General features: G+C 50.9%; 1 protein-coding gene across 1 annotated transcript in view; it reads right to left on the bottom strand.

Moving 5' to 3' along the window:
- The window catches only part of MAPKAPK2 (MAPK activated protein kinase 2), a 55711-nt gene extending 40799 nt beyond the window's left edge, over positions 1–14912 (bottom strand). The window contains exon 1 of the mRNA XM_004375203.3: positions 14429–14912. Coding sequence (XP_004375260.1) covers positions 14429–14707 — 279 coding nt within the window. The 5' untranslated portion in view covers positions 14708–14912. The remainder of the gene's footprint in view (positions 1–14428) is intronic.
- Between the last annotated feature and the right edge of the window lie 2254 nt (positions 14913–17166).

Below are 17166 nucleotides of genomic sequence, written 5' to 3' on the forward strand. Positions count from 1 at the left end.
TTTGTCACAGCACAGGCTTAGGAAAAAACAGGCCCAACCCGTTGCTTCATTTTCCCATCTGCACCGACGGTCAGCTCCAGCCCCAGCCCTCACGGCCACCCGTCCCCCAGCTCCTGACACGCAGGGAGCAGAGATGGCCAGAGCTGGGGACAGAGCGCTGCCTTTCCAGCCCTCCACCAGTGGCTAAACACACGAACAGTGTGACTCTTCAGAGCAAGAGAGAAGCCCTGCGAGGGCCCAACGTTGTTGTCAGCCACTGACGAACTGGCCCCCGAGTCGTGGTGACCCCACGCACGATGGAGCGACATGCTGCCCGGTCCTGTGCCATCTCCATGACTAGCTGCAGATCAGACCATTGTGACCCACAGGGTTTTCATCGGCTGATATTTGGAAGTAGATCACCAGACCTTTCCTCCTAGTCTGTCTTAGCTGGAAGCTCCCCTGAAACCTGCTCAGCATCACAGTAGCATGCAAACCTCCACTGATAAGATGGTGGTAGCTCTGCTTGAGGTGCACTGGCCAGGAATCAAACCTGGTTCTCCCATATGAAAGACAAGAATTCTACCAGTGAACCACCACTCTGCCCAAACCAGAGTCAAAATAACTTTTGTCAAAGCTTCAGTCTAGCCATTTCCTTTCCGATACCCTCCCCTGTCTCTAGGCAATGGTCAGTTAACACTCAATCCTAAGCATTCCGGTTACCAGAAAGCTCATCCCCCTGGGGAGACATCATCTCATCTCACCTGGCCCCTCAGCCAAACAGAATATGCGAACACCCAGTGAAGTCCCCCGACTACTCTTCAAAAACCCTCCCATCAGCCATATTTCTGTCTACACCCTCCCCTGGAGTGTGACACAGGTGTGCCTCCATGAAGTACCTTCTGCTCATGCCAGGCAAAAGTGTCCCCCCACCTCCTGCATTGAAGAGTCCACCACATATCTCTGTATCATTTATTTGCCACCCTGTCGTACTGACTCTGCCAATTACCCACCACCACCTCCCTGGACCTCTTTCTTAGCGTAAGCTCAGGAATCAGACCATCTGACCTACCTCTGTCAAAGTAGTACTGCGAGGGTGAAATGGGAATATGTGTGAAAGCGTACAATCCAGATTTCTGGTGGCAGACTCTTCTCATTTATTTTTCACACGCATAGGTATTCATTCACTCCTCCTCTAAACTCTAAGCTTCCAAAGACAAGGCCCACATCTTATCTTTACCATTGCAGTAATTTGCACAAAATAAGCATCCCATAAATATTTGATGATAAAATATCAACTCCTGGGTCTACTCGGTTCTGAATTACAAAGGAGTCACAAAAGAGAGGCGGTGCCAGGGGCTATCAGAAGTCCAGGTTTTAGAGTGACACGCTCCCATCATTAACAGCCTTTGTGCTTGATACTCCTTCTGCCTAGTGCTCTCCCCAGACATCCCCAACCCGTTGCCGTTGACTCGATTCTGACTCATAGTGACCTATAAGACATGCCCAAGGCTCACTCAGTCATCACCTTCTAGGTGTAGCCTGCCCTGACTTTCGTTTAAAACTGCGACATCACACACTCCCAGCATTTCAGGACCTCCCTCCTCCTTCATTTTCTCCTTTGTACCTAGCACCATCTGGCAAGCTGTACCATTTAACTGTCTGTGTTTTGCCTGTCTCCCCCTCATAAAATGCAAGCTCCAAGCAGGCAGGGGTTTTTGTGTCTGTTTCTGTACACTGATGTATCCCCAAAACCAAAACTATTTGCCGTTGAGTCAATTCCGACTCATTGTGACCCCCATGTGTTTCAGAGTAGAACTGCTCCATAAGATTTTCGTGGCTGTGACCTTTCAGAAACAGATCACCAGGCTTTTCTTCTAAGGAGTCTCTGGGTGGGTTTGAACCATCAACCTTTCTGGTAGTAGCTGAGCACTTAACCGTTTGCACCACCCAGGGACTCCTGATGTATCCCCAGAGCCTACGATAATGCTTAGCACTTAGTAGGCACTCAATAAATACAGTATTTGCTAGGGGGGTATGAATGATTCTGAACACGTGTTAACGTGTTTCCTCTTCTAGAAAATGGGGCAATTTTTACTTTGCAATATTACTTTAAGAATTAACAACAGTGTAAGCAAAAATGCCTAACACAACGCCTGATACATAGTATCTGCTCCGTAAAAAATAGCTATTCACCTGGGAAACCTTCAAAAGATAACTAAGCTTTCAAAAGTGATCTGAACAAGGCAAAAAACAGAAGATTGCTTTATGCATCAAAGTCAATCTGCTGTTCTATCTATCCTTAGGGAAGCTGCAAAAGTCATTCTTGGCACTGCTAATTAATTTCCTTGAGCAGTAAGTTGCTTCGGATCTCAGAGGGATAGAAGGCACCCTAAGGCAAATCCTGCTTAGAAAGGCAGGGGTCTAGTCTAAGCTGCTAGAAAGAATCAATCCCCATTGTTCTGAATTCCTCTCATCTCATGTAGCAGAGGTATTAAAAGGTCTAAACCCAAGGGGATGACCACGACTCTTCTCCCATTCTAGGCTAATCCTGCCATCTGGGCCTCCTGATGGCCAGTCAGCAGGCAAGACAGGAGGCGAGCCTGAAGGAGAATAAATGTTTACAAGCATTGCTTGAATGGCTGAATGAATAAAACACTACAACCAGGAGAAGGGAAGTTAACACTGGCCTGCAGCAACTGAGGACAGAGAGAATGGCTCCCAGCCCCAGGGGCTCTCTGGGCCCTAGGCTGACCACTTCTTTTCCAGCATCAGGATGTCTTCCCAATAGGGAGGACACAGCAAGAGTCATGGAGAAAGGCCTTCAGTGCCGCCATCCTTCCGATCTAATCTGATCCCCTTGTGTTACAGAGTGAGGCCCAGACAAGACTCGCTCAGGGCCACACAGGTAGGGTTAGGACCCGTCTCTCAAATTCCAGTCTGGCTCTCCTTCCCCTGCAATGTGCTGTGGCATGGAGTTAGCGTCTCCACCGTGCTGGGCTCTCTTGCAATACAGAGGAGCGAGGCCAGCAGATAACCTTGGACCACATCTGCAAGTCTCTGCTGTGTCTGGAGCTGAGGACAACTTGCCAACAGCAGCAGGGAAGGTGGCGCTTGTTTTCCAGATGTGTTCCCATCCTCAGTTAAAGTTCTCCAAGGAGGGGAAGGTTCATCTCCATAACTGAATAGGAAAACCAGGGGCCCTGGAACAGGGAGGAGAAGGAGGAGACGCATCAATGGGAAACTGCGGTCAGGGCCCCTTACAAGAAGGAGAAGTCCGTTAGCAGAAACAGAAGGTGCCAGCTTGAGTCAGCAGATACCAGTGGGTGGAGGGGAGAAATGCCCAGAAAACTGTCCTGAGAGCCACACCCACCCAGGGTGGGAACTCCTCACAGGAAGGCAGGATGGCTTGTCAGCAGACAGGAGGAGGGACAGAAGAGACACTCAGGGGCGCCTTCACTCAGAGAGCCTGGCCTGGCACTGCCCCACTCCCAGAGCTGCCAGCCACTCCCAAACCCTGAGGATCACCACGGGTACCTTGTATTTACATAAGGTAGCACCCACTATCATTCAGTTATTGCACCTTTATTGGGCATCTGCGTATAATGCACTGTGCCAAAATACAATATAAAATCTTTTGTAAATGACGGCATGTAGTCACTACATGGGAAGAGCAGGGGACAAAGCTAATGAAGATCTGGGCCTTCAGAGAACTTACAATCCAATACAACACCCAGAGAGGAGCATCTTGCACACGGAGAATACATTTAAAATGTGAGACAAAAGTTAAGAGTGTCTTGGCAAGTATGACAGGGAGAGATAGGGAGAATCACCTCTGGTGTGGAAGGCTTCGGGAAAGTAGCGTTGTTTGTGCTGGAACAGAATAAGGAGACGAGGGGACAAAGAGAAAAGAGACACCCCAGGCAATGGTGTAGAGGTGGGAGAGCAGAGTCCTGCTCAGGAAACAGCATATATGAACTATTTAAGCTGAAACAGGAGCCCTAGTGGCGCAGTGGCTAAGTGATACGGCTGCTAACCAAAAGGTTGGCAGTTTGAATCCACCAGCCTCTCCTTGGAAACCCAATGGGGCAGTTCTACTCTGTCCTATAGGGTTGCTATGGGTTGGAATCGATTTGGGTTTGGTTTGGTTTGGTTTGGTTTTTAACCTAAAACATAGCATGCATTCAGGAAGAACCAGACTGGGGCCAGATATGGGAAGGATTTAGCTATCTTATATATTCACGGGGCAAAGAACCCACTGAAAGGTTGAAAGTGGGAAGCAACATGATGAGAGCTGGGCTTTAGGCAGACTAATCACCCACTGCACTCCATAGAATTGAGGGGCAAGACCTTCACTCCAAGGCTGAGGGTTCTCAGAGTGGGCCACATGTTTTGACCGCCCCCCACCAACATCACTACTCTCTATTCTTTCTTCTCTAATTATACCTCAAACCCAATTTTACTTTATTTTATTTAAAAGAACCTGAGCCAAGGTAAGCAAAAAAAAAGATAATGAAATCAGGACAGTCTGAGACACAGGAGAAGGGGACCTCTCTCACTCACCTCCCTTCCTGAACTCTAAGGGCACAAATGCTGAGACCACCCCTGGGGAGGGCAGGGCGAAAGACCTCGGGCACTAAGAACCTGCACAGGCTCTACTGGAAAGGATGTGATGCTTGGGAGCCTGGCAGTGAGTGGGAATATCAAAACTCAGCATTCCCGTAAACGTGAGAGTTTACAAAACAGGTTTGTAAACATGCTTGCTTTATCCCTGTGGCCTTCCACCTTTAAGAGATCTGGGTGCCTGCAAGGAGAGAAGGAAGGAGAAAAGCACAAGATGACCCCTTGCTGGCCTCTCCCGCCCAGCAGAGCAGCCAGACTGCTCCCAGCTCCCCGGCACGTGGTCTCTTGCCAGTCTACCTGCATTCCTAGGATGCTCTAAGTTCCACACACGTGGCCTTGAATGCCCAGGAGGCCCCAGACCCTCGTGCTCTGTAGAAGGCAGCAAAAAGAGCAATCTGTAGATTCTCACCTAAAGGCTCCATTTCCCTAGAGCCTGTGAAACCTGCCTTCTAGAACCCTACTAGCCTTCTTCTAAGGATGACAGAAGTCAGGAAGGAGGCCTGGGTAGGGAGAAAAGCGAGAGGGTATGGCTATTCCGAGGGCAGGGGCTCCCCCTGTCAGAGTTAAAAATAAACTCTTAGCAATTGCACCCAACTCCTCCCCTCCAGAGGCCCATGGGCTTTGGCAGATGAATCCCTCCCAGGAGAGGAAATGAGGCCCCAAGGGCCAGGCAGTCATGGATACAGTGCCTGGGTATAACTCTAGCTGAAGACAGAGGGGCTCCCCAATCCTCTCTCTCTGCCTAATACTTTCCCCCACACGCCCCTCCCCTCCAAATAAACCTTAATCCCAAAAAGCAGACACAGAGCCCCCTGGTGCCAAGATTAGTACCAACACCTGCTCCAGGGATTAGAAAAAGCAGAAAGAAGAAAATGCCAAAGTCAAACTACAGAAAATACTCTCCCCAGGATATGTTGGTGAAGCAGGTATTCTGGCTACCTGAGCCCTTTCCTCACCTTGCTCTATGAGTCCCCAGGGTCCCTGAGAAGTACAGGAAGAGGTCACACCTCAACAGACACAGATCACAATACTGCTGCCCCCCAGAGCCGGGAGTGGAAGAGACCCATGCTCTCTGTGACATTCTGCAGGTGACAAGCTGGGGGGAAGGGTGAGAGGGGCCACGGCTCGACACAGGAAGGAGCCCCGATAGCCAGGGCCCAGTTATTCTTAGAAGCCAACAAGATGAGATCACACTTTTGAATGTGGTAACCCGAAGCCCCACGCAGCAGTGGAGGTGGAAAGTACAGCAACAACGCATTAGTCTTAAGCAGGTAATATGCTCCGTCCAGTCAGGGTCAGGGCTGGGGGCAGACGCTGCTCCCACACAGGGCTCTCCTACTCAACCCCATACACCTTCTGGCAGTGGCCTGCTTGGGGATGGAGCCTGGAAGAAGTCAGAGCTGGAGGCAAGCACAGCAGAAAGTCTAATCAACTCCGATGAACTTGTTCATCCACCTCCTCCTCCTTCTCCTCCTCCTCCTCCTCCTCGTCTAACCCTTCCCCTAACTGGGAATGACATGAGCGAGACAACTCCACAGAGCCTTTGTACACATAAATCTAGATACCTGGAGAAGCCCAAGCACAGCTGGTCTCCCAGCACTCAGATGAGCAAGTTAACCCCAAAGCACCAACTCAGCTCAGGCTGGAAGAGAAGGGGGCAGATGGGGAGAGCACGAGGGAAAGTGAGATAATGGCTGAGCAGTGTGGCAGGAAGACCTGTGGCAGACACAGGGCCTGGGTTGTGAGGGAGACTGCAGCAGTGGCAAGGTTATTTTTAGCTGTTGGGACAGAGGGGCTGAGTAACAGTCCTGGGCCCTGGGCAGGAGGCCAGGCTGCAGATGTCCACCATGAGCTGGGAGCCTCGCAACAATATGGACAATCAAAGTGATCAACTCAAACATCTGGCTGCTGAGGGGCAGGGCAAGTAAGAGCCCTGCAGGAGAATGGAGGAGTAGTCAGCCTGGGGACAGGGCAGGAGGTCTCTGTCTAGGCCCCTCTCCACCTGAGACTGGAGAAATTCCGCCTTTGCTTCAGGTTGAAAGGAAGATAAGCCAGACAGAGAGAAAGCATCAACAGCACAGCTCCTTTGTGCCCTCATCCTTTCTGAGACGGAAAAGGCTTCTTCCAACAGGTGTCCATACAGCTTCCTCTTTGGGTCACCACCCTTCATCTCCCAGACAAGTTCTGGATGGACACTGGTCACAGAGATGCCTGGAAACGTCCCTCAAGAGTAAGATGCCCTTTTATATGACCCTTCTGGACAGCTCAGGTTCCTAGCAGAATAAACACGCAGCTTGGCCAGGATGCTGGTCTTGGAAGGAACATCAGATACAAATAGAGGTTGACCTTGTGGCTACATCCCAGCCTCGGCTGGCACAAGAGATGTTTACTGGATCAGAGAATAAAGACCCCAAGAACGCTACACTGCCAGAGGCTAAGCCTAGCCTTATGCCTCTTTCCACTCTTCCTCTTTTCCTCCTCCAACCAAATCTGACGGCCTGGCATACAGCACCCCACAGTTCAAGCACATGGGACCTGAGGCCACTAGCTTTAGCCCTGAGTAGGCAGGAGGAAGAAGAGAGAGCAGGCATCATCACACATCACACATCCCCTTCTCCCATTGCTTTCTCGGATTTCTGGGCGACTGAGTGCTACCTGGATGCAAATCCAAATTTCCCTATCAGTGCTGGGAATCAGTCCCCAGCTCTCACTTCAGACATTCCCTAGCTCATAACCACATCTTTGAGTGAATTAGGAGAAGGCACCCCTTTAGATGCACCCAGCCACACACCAAAGCAAACCTGGCAAGTGGACAGTCGGCTCGACTTCAGCCCTCTTGCACCACCTCAGCCTCAGCCAGGTGTCTCTGTGCAGGGCACAGCCTCACAACCACTCACAGTGGCCTTACCTGCCCCACAACTTCAATGAGAAAGGAATTATCCATCTCTACCTTTCACCACCAGTCCCTGGGTAGTACAAATGGTTAACGTACTCGTCTGCTAACTGAAAGGTTGGAGGTTCAAGTCCACCCAGAGGTGCCTCAGAAGAAAGGCCTGGCAATCTATGTTCGACAAATTAGTCATTGAAAATTCTATGGAGCACAGTTTTACTCTGACACACCTGGGGCCACCAGGAGTCAGAATGGACTGGATGGCAACTATTAGTAGTAGTATCTTTCACCACTACTACACTAAGATTCTTCTTTATTTCAAAGAAAGAGAAGGTATAGACCCCCGAGTTACTCAGCCCACCCTCTCTGCCAGGTTCCTACTAGAACACTTTCTAAGTCTTCACACAAGAGGAGGAGCTGGTCATTGACAATTAGCAATTAACTGGACCCTGGCTGCCCTGGAGCCCAGGACTAAGGCTATCTAAAGGGCAGCCAGGCTGGGCCCAGACACTGCTAATGGTCAGACGTGGAGCAGCTCAGCAACCACCCTGCCTGCCCTCGGCGCTCCTGCCTCCAGCCCAGCCTTCAGTCCACACTGCTAGTGTTCAGAAGCTGTTGGTGGCCTGACCCTCTACTTTGTACACTGAGGCCTGGAAAGTTTAAGTAACCTCTCACGTCATACAACCAGTTAGCCATGCACAAATAGTAGAAGGATTTTTTTTTTTTTTTTGCCTTCTAACCTAGAACATAAGGAGCCCTGCTGGCACAGTGGTTAAACACTTGGCTGCTAACCGAAAGGTCAGCAGTTTGAACCCACCAGCCGCTTCATGGGAGAAAGATGTGGCAGTCTGCTTCCCTAAAGATTTACAGCCTTGGAAACCCTATGGGGCAGTTCTACTCTGTCCTACAGGGTCGCTAAGAGTCAGAATCAACTCGACAGCAACTGGTTTGGTTTGGTCTGGTTAGGTTAATCTAGTACACAACTCATAGCAATAGGCCCTTCTCTCAATATTTATATCATATATATCTTAAAATACAAAAGATCAGTATTTCCCTATAGACTAGAAAAGAAAGGGTGCACCAGTCTGATTTGGGTTACATACCTGGTGTGCATTAAGCTGTCCCAGTGCCATGGCCCCTTCTTACCAATGCCCCGTATTTACAAGGTATGTAAAAAGATCCTAGTTGACGGGTTAATGGGGCCCAGCCCTGCACTGCCTGCCACTCTACATCCCCAGGACTACCACCTCTGGCAACCAAAAATCAAAGGAACCCAGACCAAGAGCCATCAGAACCAGTCCCAAGGCTTAGCTCCGAGGCTGACACCAAGTGAGCCCTCAGACACACCAATGAACCTCTCTGGGAGGCCCCACTCTCCTCCTCAGCGAGATAAAGGAATCGGGAAAGATGACCTATAAACGTTGGCTCTAAGGCATTATGAAGACTACGGTTCCTTTACCACTGGTCTTTAAATCATCACCAAGAGCAGCTGCAGCCCCTTCAAAGACAAAGAACAGCTCTTCCTGGCTCACCCACCTCCCTCCGAGACACAGAACCACCTGGAGAGGAAGAGTCCAGGGAGGAGGGACTAAAAAGAGATCCCACATGACCCTAGGCAGGGCCTGCAGAGGAGGAGGAGGCAGGAAAGTGCAAGTCCTGTGCCACAAACACCACACCACCAGGGAGGAGCCTGGATCAGAGCACAGTAGGACCCCTTGAGAATTAGGACACAACTCAGACGACAGTGGCCTTATCCTCCCCACCGCGGTGAGCATTTCTCCTGCAGACCCCACACGCTCCTGGGTGACAGGGGTGTCCGCCCCTCCCACAGCACGAGAAGAGCTGGTCTCCCCATCTCCAGCCCCAGGATTTGGCCAGAGATTAAGTTTGCCTCCAGCAGTCCTGATGCTGGTCTACTCCAGGCGCGCGCGCGCACACACACTATACACACACACACACACACACACACTCCCCCCAACTCCCGTCCCCTGAACCTACTTCTTAAGTAGACTCATCAACTGATGATGGCCCAACTCCTCAGATCCCAAGAGGTCGAAACATCTTCACCACAGAAACCGATACCTTCATCTTCTCAAAAAGGAGCCCCTTCATCCCCCAGATACCCACAAACATCCATGGTGCTGAGGCGCTAGGCCTCCTTTTCTCTCCCCTTCTGTCAGCCACTGATCCCAGATCTTAGCTGGAGATTATTTTCAAGCCCTATCAAAGCCCAGAATTCACAAGTGAAAAAGGACCATGAGCTGACCCGGCCTCAGCGGATGCCAAGAGCCCCGCTGCAGTAGACAATATTAGGGCCAGGGCCAGGGCAGACATAAGTGGAGCCTTCTCCCAAGAGACAGACAAGTTCTCTGAACCAGAAACCAGACCCTTCCCTCAAAAAACCACAAGTCCCAACCTCCGTGAGTCCTAACCTTTGTTCATAACATCCTGTTAGCTTATCTCATGACCCCCAAACACTTTAAAACCTACTTTTAACACATAGACGGGTTGGGCCCAACTCTGAGCCACCAGCACCACTTGCTCCTTTACTTGCTTACCTGATCTCTTCCTCCTCCCTCGGCTCCAGCTAGGTTCAACTTTACCATCACCCCCTGAAGACGTACTTGCTCGTTCCTCAGAGGCCCAGCAATGTCCCTGCTGAAACCTTCCTCAGCTCCTTCAGTCTCACAGATTCTCCTCTTTCAAAGCTCCTATATACCCAACCACACTATTTAGCCCTAGACCAGCAAAGTCCCAGAACTTTCTGGGAGGATGGAAATATTCTTCTGTGCTGTCCAATCTGGTAGCTACTAGCCACATGTGGCTACTCAATACTTGAAACATGGTTAGCAACTGAATTTTTAATTTAATATTTAATTTAATTAATTTACATTTAAACAGCTACACATGACTACTAGGTACCATACTGGACGATGCAACCCTAGACCACTACGTCTGTTACTTTCCATCTTCTCCAATAGGTTTCTTGGTCCCTCAAATTTTACAGAACTGTCCACACAACTAAGTATATAGTACTTGCTCAGCAAATCGTTAACCATCCATAACCATAGTGGATATAAGAGTCTGGTTTGGTAAAAGAAACCTTTCTAACCTTGTGATTACATCCAGGATACCAGCAAAAGACAATGTGGGACACTGCCCCTACTCCAGCCACACTAGCTGCTTTGCTCTGTGATACATACACAATATGAAGTGTGCTCGGTACGGCTGGTAGACCATAAGGACTTAGGCGCTCTGGCACTTCCTTGCACTGGCAATATTATCCCCTCTAACAGTGTCCAGACGAACCACAAGAGGTGCCCATCACCTTCTCCTTCCTGGCACCAAAGGAATTCACATCACAGTGACCTTTAAGAGACCTGGGAAGTGGATTGCAGCTGGAGAGAGGAGAGAAGGAGAAGAAACCACAGAGCCTTGTTTCCTCTATTTCACACAATGGAAAGATAAACAGAGATAAGTTATGACAACATTCTATATTTTGTAAAGCAATAACATGCTTCATCCAATCCGTGTCACACGGCAGAGAGGGGCGATAGTGCTGGCTTTAATTAAATTTGTTCAGCTAATACCTATGCGTCACCATGACACAGTGGAGGAGGAAGGGGCTGAGGAACCCCATGGGGAATACAACCAATTAACACAGAGAGGGATGAGACTAGGTGTCCCCACCAAAGAAATAGTTAGAATTCCCATGTTCTCCTACAAAATAAATAAATAAGATTTCCATCAAACACTCCCTAAAAGGGCCTGGGGGGAACTTGTCACAGCAGATCCAAAGGGCACAGAGCTGCTGAGTTGGTTTATAAATGTCCCTCCAACTTCAGGGACTGCTGCTGGTAAAGCAGTAAGCCCCTCCTGATGCGCTCCTGCCTACAATCACAGCAGGACATGCTGTGAGGAAGCAGCTCCTTGGGCTCTAGGGGCTCTGGGAGCAGCGGCCAGTTCCGTGTCCTGGCTGCCGATGTCACTGCAGCTACAAAGTGGCAAGAAGCCTAAGACTGAGAGACAAGCATCCCAGGTTCTAATTCAGACTCTGCCAAGTGAATAGCTGTGTTACCTCAAGTAAGTCACTCCCTCACTCTGGGCCTTGCCCTTCTCATCTGCAAAATGAGGGGGCTGGATGAGATGACCCTGAAGTCCCTTCTGACTCTGACTGGAAGTATGAGTATGACTCAGAACATAACCCAAGCAGCCAGAAGAGATGGTGAGCTGAGGTCACAGCACCTACCAGTAGCACTCATATGCTGTATCTCTGAGGTGGAGGTAGAGAAGCAGCAGAGCGAGTTGGGGCTATTTTTTTAAGCACTGATTTCACTTAACAGGGTTAAGAGGTCACCAGACCATAGACAGAGCACAGGACATACAGGCAGCCATCAACTCTCAGAGCTGTGAAGTAACCAAATTCAGAGGCCCCATTAGGGGCCCTGCTGCTGCTCACCAGCCCTCTGTCCTAAATCCCCAGGAATGGCCTTGACCCACAGTGCAGAGCAATCGTCTACTCCCTTTGTCTTCCAGCACCTTCCCAATGGAGCAATCTCTCCTGCCCACCACACCTTCCACCCTTGGTTTATAATCAAAAGACTCCTGGTTTTGAAAATCATTTCACTACTCAACACCTAAGGTTAAGTTAATCAAAAGTCAAGATCTAGAAATTTCTTTGGTATATGTCTCTAGAACAGGATTCTTGGAACCAGACTCCCCCCACAGCTGTAATTATGTCTTAACCAATATTTGGATATGGAAGGGCTTTTGACACTGCTGTCACTCTCCTTATGCCTCATTCCTTCTTTTTTCTTCTATTATTAAGCTTTTACACAAAGATGTGTGGGAAATCTACAGTTTAACAGTTGAGTCAACTTGTAAGATCTGGGAGCAGGCTGCCTGTCAAAACAGACTCTGACTTCAATCCTCACCCACTTCTAACTGAGAAGGATACATCACCCTCACGAAAACCCACTAGACTGTGAGTGTTATTTAAACCATTGTTATATTTTTCCTTTCAAAACTATTCAAAGGTGAAAAATCCAACTCTCATTCCCCTATTATTACAATGGAACCTGAACGACCATCTAAAAGCATACTAGAGAATGGTTTTGTGTGTCTATTACATATATACGGAGTGGAAATTGAGAGTTTTTGTTCTGAAGTCTTTATACAACATTCTCCCCATCCAAGAGAATGAATAGCCAGTGTCCCCAAACTGCTGATGGGTGACGGCAGATGGCGTCTCAAAGGGGATAGAAAACTCTCCTGGAAAGAATGTCTGTCACTTCCTCAACGGTACAGGTTAACTGTGGTCATATTGTATTCACTCAACTCTGTTTCTCAAGGTCAGAGCCACAGACAAGCCAAACATTCCCTCCCCCTTTCCCGGTTCTGAGAAAGGAAAGAAGGGTCTAAGGCACAAATACCGACATTTCCAAGATATACGACTATTCCCTCTACAACACTCAGCACGAGAAAGCAACCAAAAGCCCACAGTAGTGAAAAACAAAGAAATCTGAAAGAATTCAGGCTAGCTGAAAGCTATCCCCATAAGGGATGAGGAAAGCAACAAGAAAATCCATTTGAGAGAACTTAAAATCTGGGAATGGACCATGCTTGCCCTCTATGGCCCCAAAGTACCAGGTTTTTATTACATCTGATTATATATTCCAACAGTCCACCCATAACTCATATCTGAGTTTTGGATTTAATAGATGAAATACAGCTAGCTGTGGGGGTTGAGGGGAAAGAGAAAAATATAACACAGGAAGTATTTTTCTCTTCCTCCAATCATTAACACACCCCAGGGGAAACAGACCTGGTGTGTCACCTTTAGAGATGTGGTTTGACCTGAAACCCCTCTGAGGGGAAAACCTGCTTCTCGGTGACCCCTGAACGACTGGCTCACACTGCCTAGGGACCCACCCCATCCCATCAGACCTCCAAGTCCGTTCTATTTAACTTCTGAAGCAAGTATTCCCCCCACCACACCCCTTCAAAAAATAAACAGATGAAAGGTTGGGTTTCCTCAGCTCAAGGATAACGCTCTCTCCTACTGCCCATCAATCGTCCATCTCTAAGGCCAAAGTGGCCACCTCTGATTCGCGGAATCAGCATGGGGGCCACGCCGAGGTTTACAGACTCGCTTTAGAAAGATCAATGGAGCCATGGAAACAGCAGACACCGCGCCGTAGCCTGCTGGCCTCCCATCTGGAGCCGCACAGGCACTAGAGGTAGCAAGGGGCCTGCTCTAGGATCAAAACAATCCCTCCCCCGCGCCGGGGGGCGGTGTCCCCGCGGAATCTCCAGCCTTGCACCTCGCGGGGCCAGCCGCCCCAAGGCGGCGGGGCCGCGCTCGCGAGGCCCAGGGAAGTGAAATCACACATTCCGGCTCCCAAATAAGGAGCGAGGCTAAATAAACCTCTGAGATCCGACTTCTCCAAACCAACCGACCAACCAGCTCAATGAGTAATGGGCCTTTTGTGCCCGCAGAAAGAAAGAAAGGAGGGAAGAGAGGGTGGGGAACCACGGCCCCCGAAAATCACTTCCTTGAGACGGGGTTAAAGCAGAAGTGGTCCCAAAGCCAAGACACGATTCGGCTGGATCCCGCTCAAGCCCCAAAATGACAGAGTCCTCACGAGTCGTCTCGAGTCCCCGCCACTCACGCCCTGAGGTGACCGGAAACCCGGCTGGGCGGAGTGGTCAGATCCGACCTGACCTTCCCGGCTCGGCTCTGGGGGAGCCGCGCACTTGGCACCACTCGGGCGCCCGGCAGCCCCGCTGCGGCCACTCCTCCTGCCGGCGCCGGACGCCCCAGAAGGGTCAGCCGACTAAGTTAAAGCGACTACCTGCCCGGGCCGGTCCAGAGAGCTGGGGGTCCTTCCCGGAGCGCCCTTGCCCTCCCTCCCCTCCCCCGGGCCCTAAACGTACTTTTAGGGCGAATTTCTCCTGGGTCCGCTTGTTGAAAATCTGCAAAACTTTCCCGTTGATGCCCAGTCCCAGGACCTGGGCGGTGACCTTGTAGTCGTCGGTGATGGCGTTCTTCTTGATCTGCAGGCTCGACTTGACGTGGAACTGGGGGAACTGCTGCGGGGGCTGCAGCGGCGGCTGGGCCAGGAGGTGCGGCTGGGCCGGGGCGGGGGACGGCGGCGGCAGCGGCGGGTTGGGGAACAGCACCGGCGGGGTCTGGCCTTGGGAGTTGGACAGCATGGTGCCCGGAGACGCGGGCGCAGGAGCGGGAGGCCCCGCGGCCGCCCCCTCCTCCGGCTCCGGACGGGGTCCCCGCCACCCCCCGCCGGGCTGGGAAGTTTGCTCCGGGTTGGAGCCGGCTTCCCCGCCCCGGCTCGGCTCCAGGCTCGGCGGGTCGCGGGGCTCCGTGGGTCCCGCCGACCGCCGCTGGCGCCCACCGGCCCTCGGCCCTCCCCCCGGGGGCCTGGCGCTCGGTGGAACGCGGGACGGCGGGGGCCCGGCCGGGGGGAAGCGGCCGCGCGACAACGAACCCAGCCCGGGGCCGGCTGCCTCGTCACAGCCTCCTCTGCGTCCGGGGCTGGCCCTTAAAGGGGAGGGTCGAGGAGGCGGGGCTTGGGGAAACGAGGCGGAGCCAGGGACGCGTGGGTGTCTTAAAGGGGAGGACGCGAGAAGCTTGCAGTGAGGTGGGCGGTGGCCAGGGCCTGGGAGGCTGCGAGAGGGGAAAGAGAGATTCTAGTTCTTCCCCCGGACCACACAAAGGGAAGGGGGCGGTGGATGAAAGTAGCTGCCTAATTCAAATGGAAAATTCACTTTCCTCCAATTGTCCGGATCTTTTAGAACAGCAGCAGCGAACTGGAGGAGGGGGTATATGTTGAAGGAGAAGCGATGAGAAGTATGAGCTAAATGAAAGCTCAGGAGTTTGTTGGAATTACTGGGGCTATTCGTCCTAGAAACAGGTGTGATACAAATATTAGATATTTTCTTAATTGAACAGTTTCCTCATTTTCCTATGAATTTTGCATTGCTTTTCTCATACATGTATTATTTTTCAATAAAGACGGATGTGAACTATTTAATAATTAAACCTTGGAACAGTTTTTCATATAAATAAATGTAAAAGGATGCGGGATGGGAAAAGGATGGGTTGAGATCCAGATCGCCTGAAATCGGGAGAGCCTTTACTATTGCCTGGCTGCGTGATCAGAGGAAGACTTTGCACCTTTCTTTCTGTGCGCAGAGTAGTGACCTTTCTCACGGGGTTGTGGAGAGTATCAGATAAGATCATGCAGAAACGGGAGGGCCTAGGGAATGGGTCCTGATTTCCAATGTGGAAAATGTTGTTCCTGAATCTACGGCCATAAGGAGAAGCAGGCGTTTCTGAAGCAGCCTAGTTCCTCTGGCCCCGGTTAGCCCCATGTCTCTGAAGAAGATGTTGAGGAGCTCGGTGGACCCATAGCGTACCCCGGCTCAAGGCAGGGGGTGGGAGGCCCTGAATACACGCCGCCAGAAGGCCTCTGCATACATTCTGGTGGAGTGTGGGGATGATTATCAAACGCACCCCTGCTGACCTCCTCCCCTCTCTCTCGCAGAGCAGTCGAGAAGTAAGGCACAACCTCAGCTTAAGTACTCATAGGCCAGATTAGAGAATGTGGCTTGACTATGGCAACTCATGGCCCCCATTATCTCCCTCCAAAACTCCAGAGCCCCAGTGTCAAGGGAGACTCAGCTTAGGGAGAAGAGGAGAACTTCCTGGGGACCACGCTCTTGAGGAGCGAATCCAGGAGACGAAGGCATAAGCGCTAGTGTCTCCTCCCTCCCTCACCTTTCCCAGAAGACACTTCGCCCGCTGGGAGGCCGGAGTGAGGGGGTGGAGTGAAGGGCGGGAGGCGCTGTCTGGCACTGTCCCTCCTGAGGAAGGAGGGCTTGCTCTACAAACCGCGGGGAACATTCCTTCTTTTTAAGCAGCATATATTTAGTCCTGATTGTGTACGTGGTGCCATGCGGGGGTGGATGGTGTTAACAATTTTGAGGGGAAGGAGACACAGATATGTACAAGACATCTTTAGAGGGGCACAGACCCAGCCCTGGGAGCTGGAGGAGAGATTCACTCTGTCTGGGATAACTGGGAGCTCCTCCAGTGCTGTATGGACGGATAGGGTTATACAGCTCCCCTGCGCTCCCCGACTCTTCAAAGTCAAAGAGACTACGTAAAGCCACAGGGGTTGGAAAACACCTACCTCCACCTCCCCGGTTCTAATGTGTTGCTATCACCTGAGGCAGGCTTGGGAGATCCCCCAAAGACTTAGGGTCACACGGATGGGGAGGACAAAGGCTCCATCTGTTCAGTCTCTTTCTCAGGTAGAGGGGTCGCTGGTCTGGGGCTGCTCAGGGCTCCATGTTGGCCTCTTTCTCTCTGCGGAGGAGTTGTGGGGCGGGGGGGTGATTCCTCTTGCTTGGCAGCGCACTTGACTCCCTCTCTCACAGTTCTGACAAGGCTAGAGAGAGAATAGCTCCTTATGCTCTTTCAGAGGCAGCAAGGCATAGTGGAAAGAGAACAGAATTCAGAGACAGATGACCTGAATTCAAGCCTGTCCTCCAGCTGAGTTATCTTGAATAAGCCATTTAATGTCTCTTCATGTCTGCAAAATGAAGAAAATAATAAAATCTGCTTTCAGGGCTGGGTGAGAATCCAGTGAGAT

Source organism: Trichechus manatus, unplaced genomic scaffold (genome assembly GCF_000243295.1).
Source record: "Trichechus manatus latirostris isolate Lorelei unplaced genomic scaffold, TriManLat1.0 scaffold00035, whole genome shotgun sequence".
NCBI lineage: Eukaryota > Metazoa > Chordata > Mammalia > Sirenia > Trichechidae > Trichechus > Trichechus manatus.